This window comes from Pteropus alecto, unplaced genomic scaffold, assembly GCF_000325575.1.
Source record: "Pteropus alecto unplaced genomic scaffold, ASM32557v1 scaffold42, whole genome shotgun sequence".
Lineage (NCBI taxonomy): Eukaryota > Metazoa > Chordata > Mammalia > Chiroptera > Pteropodidae > Pteropus > Pteropus alecto.
The window spans coordinates 15,554,253-15,559,908 of NW_006434825.1; the positions used below are offsets into that span (position 1 = coordinate 15,554,253).

The window sequence follows — 5,656 nt, forward strand, 5'->3', positions numbered from 1 at the left end:
GAGGCCCCCCCGCGTGTTGGAGATCATTTAGTTCCACTGTTGCCACAGCCCATTGGAATCCCTTCTAGAAAGAATGTGGATCCAATCTGCGGGATTTGCACCCTGGTTCTGGTCCCAACTGGCCATGAGATGTGTGGCTTGTCTTCTGGGCTTGTCATCTTCAGTTTCCATAACACCTGGCACTTAGTAAGCTTTCAATGAACTAATAGCCGTTGTTATAATCTCGAGCTATAGAAACAAACATGGAGTAAAGCAGTGACAGGCTGATGAAGAGACAGGCAGCGATTCTTGAGTGAAAGCCCAGAGTCCCGGGGTCTTACGCCCCTGTTTCTAATGGTTATGCCCCATTTTGGGGGTCCCAACACCCTTCCTCATCCCCGTGGGAACAGGCTCTCTTTGCCAAGAAGAGCTGCTAGCTGCAGAGAGAAGTGGACCACGCAACCAGAACAGGGCCAGCTTCCACAGCAGAACACTTCCATTTTATTGTCTGTAAACTGTTCTTTGGTAAACAAGAAGACAAGAAACCCTAAGAGGAAAGGAGCACGCTGAGTCAAGAAGACAAGGAAGGGGCAGGTGCCCTCCACCAACAGGAACTCTGAGAAGACAGCTACGCCGTTAGCAAGGCGGCGGGTGGAACTTGGGGGTGGGCGCTGGCATGGGGGACGGGCGGAGGGGAGCGAGAGGGAAGGGTTCGCTCTGTTGGACATAGAAGCCTAAATCATACAGTGAATGAGCTCATGCATCACAGCGAAGAGTCGGGGAACCTTCACTCACGCCCTGCCCACCTTCCACGCAGTTGGTTGGTGCCCCACTGAGGCAGAGCCGTATGTCTGGTCAGGTCAGGGTTGGGTTGGGGGGAAGCTTCAGGAGGCCAGTCAGCAGCCCATCCTCCATCTCTCCTTTCCTGCTCTGCGGGCTAGTGTGTGCAGGTTGCAGGGGCGGGGGGAGGAGAGCTCGTGATCTCCGGGTCTGGATAGAAGTACCAGGGCAGCAAGGGGCAGGGTTTGGGGGAAGTGGAGAAGCAGCCTCTGCCCTCCCCTTTACATGGGGGGCTCGCTGCAGAGGACAATCTCCAGGTCCTTGCGGTAGAGCTTCCCCGCCTCGGCCAAGGACATGACTCTCTTCCTGTAGTTGGTGAGCTCTTGGATATTCATTTCCTAGGAGACAGAGGGAGGGGGTGAGAGCAGACTCAGCGAACGGCCCCAAACAAACGGGCCCACATTCACAGACACACGCACCAGAACCTTTCTCATATCCCATCCCAGTGCAAGAGGCTTAGAGGGATATAAAGCATGGGCTATGGAGTCAGAAAGTCCTGGTTTAAAGACCTCTCTTAACTGGCTTGCATTGCTTTGGGGAAAGTATTCAGCCTCTGAGTCTCAGCTGCCGCATCTGTAGAATGGGTACACTAATAGTGCCTGCCTCCCTGAATGATGATTAGATGAAGGAGTGAACATAAACAACACTTAGCTCGGTACCTGACACAGTACTCCCAAAACGGTAGCTATTGTGATCATAGCCACCATCCACGCATAAGTCCTAGACATTTCTCTACCTCATTCGGCCTCCACTGACTCCATCTGGGTTCCTGCAGGTCGACGAAGGAAATGCCAGGGAAGCTCCCTGGTCTTGACCCCAGGCCTCCAGCCAACACTTCCCTAAGCCTCGCCCACTTAAACAAGGAATTCTAACTCCTGTCTCCTCCAGCAGCAAAGCTCACCAGCCTACTTCCTGTTCACTGGCTTCTTGAGGCCTTCAGAGGCCACTAAGACAGGTGACTCGTGACCTGTCAACATAGTCTTATAATAAATGGAGGCCAACATTAAACAGAACACCAACACTCGCTATGCCTTATGTTGAATACAGGCTCGCCTCATTCTATTGAGGTTCACTTCATTTTTACAGCTTGAAGGCAAGACCCTCCACCAGCAAAAAGATTATAACTCGCTTTCCTGAGATACTCACTCTATGTTGTCATCTGCAACCGAACCTGCAATATCTCCAAGGTATGCCTATGTGTGCTTTACGATAATTGCTTGGGATGCAAATAGCCAATGTGTCAGAAATATAGCCAGGTCATCCCAACATTGCAAGGTCACTTTAACAACTATCTTTTTAAAATTTTTCCCTTCCTTCCTCTACTCTTCCTCCCCTTTTCAAAATGTCAGCAGATTTTTTTTTTTTTTTTTTTGGTCATTATCGCCATTCTGCTAATGAGAAAACTGAGGTAGAAAAACTCAAGTATTTGCTAAAAGACTAAACCAACTCACGGCCATAAATATGCTTAGTCCCCTGAGTCCTGAAATCCCTCTAATTATCTTCTGGGTTACCTGTCCTAAGTCACCTCTTTTTCGGTGCTCAAAGGTCAGTCTTTTTTTTTTTTTTTTAAAAAAAAATTTTGCATTGTTTCGGGATATCCCCTCATGTTACCCATTCCTGGTTTTGTGCCACCACCCGGCACAAAGGTACTTTGCAAGTATCTCTAGCTTTCAGGGACATCTTCCCTAAAGTTGCGAAGTACCTGGAAATGTCCCCGAATTCATAACATTGGGGTATGCCCATTTAGGAGCCAAGGAAGGGACCCTATATGTCAACCCCAAGCTTGAGAAGACTCCTCCCTATCCTGGTTTAACAGAAGTCTTAGCAGCACGGAGGGAGGGAGGCTGCTTACCCTCCATGCCTAGAAGTTTCTCTGGGAGATGAGGAAGCCTTTTGCAAGTTGCAATTGCCTTAGGAGCACTAAGAAACATCCAAGTTATCCCTCGGGAGCCTCCAGCATTATTCTGCTCAGAAACCGGATCACAGTCCGTGCACCGTCAAAATGAAATGTCCATCTGCCATGTGGATTCACCAAAAATAACCGTTCCCTTTCCTTCTCAGGTACTGTTATTTACAGCCCTGCAGCTCTCTCTTTCCACAGATTCATTCTCTCCATCCCCAGGTGCCAAATCTGAAGCTGGCTACAGGTGGAAGGCTCCCAGGTAAACAAGTTTATTAATACCCTTGTTTTCCGACCTTCGACGCCTGATTCTTTTCTTTGTTTTCACATCTTGAGTGAGCCTGTGCAGCCTTATGAGTTTTCTCTGGTGGTACTCAAGAAAGAGCCTAGTCAGGTGATAACCAAGAAATTCAGATCACTCCAGAGAATTAATGCATGCCCTCAGGGTTAATCAACCGCAGGCGTAAGGCAGGGCCATATGGAGAATAATTATGCCTCATTAATACAATTACAGTTAAAGATATTTTCCATTATGATGCCCAACTTTTCTCGGGCACATAAGGGTGTATAAATAATGTTCTCCTGGAATTCAGTGCCAGGAAAAAGTTTGCCATGTTCAAACACTTGGTGAATACTTTCTTCTTCCTAGGAAGTATTTGCTTGCTTATTATTTATTTTCGGCCTCTTTCAGAAAGCAATTATAGGTAACAAAGAAAAAAATAAGTTTAGGAGGAAAGAAATAAGAGATGATATTCAGGATAAAGATATAGAGGTCGGAAAGCAATCGGCAAGGGAGACAGACTCGGAGGCTGCAATGAATTTTTTTTCCCCTGAAATTGAGCCGTAAATTTAGCTCTGGCTTGGCAGCCACGGCAGTTCGACAGCACAAGATATTATAGAGTGTTCATCGTCTAATTAAAGAAAGCAGCAAAACCGTTTGCTCAGAGGAAGACCAGGAGGACAGCTGCGAAGGCTGGCCACCCCGTTCCTGTCCCACCTGACCCCGCCCATCCAGGGCACCCGGCCAAGCCCACGGAGGGGCCTCCTGGGGTCCGTCCTAGAGGCAACAGACCAGGTAAAGTAAAGGAGTTCAGTTCTCCACCTTTCTTTCTAGGGGAACAAACGCTTCCATGGCTCCTTTTAGCTCCTGGTCCAGCTCCAGATTCTGCAGTCAGTTGATTCAGAATACCCTCACCTCCCACTGGGCTCTGCTCTCTAAAATCTCTCCTTGTGTAAAAAAGCCTTTTTTTGTTGGCAATGAGGCTGACACTTCCATGAGCCAGGTCAGTCACAACTGCCCTTGCTTTGTCATGGCGTCATCCACAACAGCCAACAGGTAGAACGACCCAAATGTCCATGGATGGACGAATGGATAAACAAAATATGGTATAGACATAGAGTGGAATATTATTCAGCCTTACAGAGGAAGGATATTCTGACACATTCTACAAGATGGATGCACCCTGAGGATGTTATGCTAAGTGAAATAAGCCAGTCACACACAAAAACAAATACTGTATGATCCCACTTATATGAGGTACCTAGAGTTGTCAAATTTATAGAGATAGAGAGTAGAGTGGTGGTTACCAGGGACTCGGGGGAGAGAGGAATGGAGAGTGGTGCTTTAATGAGTCTGGAGTTTCAGTTTTGTAAGGAGGAAGAGGTCTGGAGACGGATGGTGGTGATGGCTGCAGCTCATTGCAAATCGGTTCGATAGTGCATGCTGAAGTATGGTTAAGACGGTAAGCTTTGTGTTATTTGTATTTGACCGTAATTAAATAATAAAAAAAATAAAACCCATAAACCAATCAATCAACCAGAAACAAAACAAAACAACCTAAAAACTGTTACTACCCTGTTGTGGCTGATCGGAGGGGAGCAGAGTGCGCCCCAAGGCATTCCTTTCAAGCCTGGCTCAGAAGCCCCCACCCGTCACTCCAGGCCTCTGGGCTCAGCCGCTCACCTTCTTGTTTTTCTCATACAGATCCTTCAGAAGGGCGTCCAGCTCATTCTCATCAATGTAGCCACTTCCATCCTGGTGGCGGGGCACAGAATCAGTGCAAAGCCCTACCACTGGCCCCGTGACCCCTGACTTTGCATCTCACTTATCCCCATCCATTCTGGGGAGGTCTCGGAGTCTAGCCTTCCCTCTACGCTGCACAAAAGTGGGTATTCAGACCGTATGGTGCCAAAATAAGACATTGCTTCTGACTTTACCAGTCAACGCAGGGATGGGACAAGCTTTTGGTGGCCTTTCATTCTGATGTGTTTAATCGGCATGGAAAATATAAGTGAGACTCAGGAATCACTTAGCTAAGTCCCCGAGTGTCACATCTCCTAATAACACGGGAAGCCTTCTGAAGCTTCACCCCGATTTGTGGTTATAGGGAGGGGTGATGGGTATTACCCTCTCGCTCCCAACTTCCTAGAATAACAACTGGCTCTCGTGTGGAATCACGGCCTGGCACCAGGGGAGCAGTACTGAGCACCTCCTCCCTTTGGCCCCCAACAGCCAATTCACACTCTGGCTCTGAGCATAATAACCCTCCTCCTCTGGTCCTTTTACGGACCCATCACCCTGGGTCCCCGAGCCCGCGAATTACACTGACACTTATCTCCCCACACAGCAGAAGATGCTGCAGGGCATCCAAAGGGACAGGAAGAAACCACAGGGCCCACGCTGCCCCTCTCACAGCTCATCTATTCCTAAGGTCCAAGTGGAGCCATTCTGGGCGGGGGCGCCTCCGATGGGGCCTCCCGCGTTTCCACCCAGCACTGTCCTCCCTCTTACCTTGTCGTAAAATGTGAAGATGGCGTTGAACTCCTCTGAGGTCAGCTTCATGCCCTGGAAGTCCCAAGGTGAGACAAGGGAGAAGGTATTAAGGGCATCACACGAGGTATTCAAGAGAGAAGCAAAGCCTTATGTGCGCGTGCGCG

General features: G+C 48.6%; 1 protein-coding gene across 2 annotated transcripts in view; it reads right to left on the reverse strand.

Annotated features, from left to right (window-relative positions):
* Positions 1-449: 449 nt before the first annotated feature.
* Positions 450-5,656, reverse strand: part of CALB2 (calbindin 2) — a 25,208-nt gene continuing 20,001 nt past the window's right edge. The window contains exons 9-11 of one of the 2 annotated variants that reach the window (XM_006909832.3): positions 5,511-5,564; positions 4,683-4,754; positions 450-1,157 (exon numbers count right to left, since the gene is read on the reverse strand). In XM_006909832.3, the coding sequence (XP_006909894.1) occupies positions 1,041-1,157; positions 4,683-4,754; positions 5,511-5,564 (243 nt within the window). In that variant the 3' untranslated portion in view covers positions 450-1,040. The remainder of the gene's footprint in view (positions 1,158-4,682; positions 4,755-5,510; positions 5,565-5,656) is intronic. The other variant, XM_006909833.2, reaches the window with a different exon arrangement.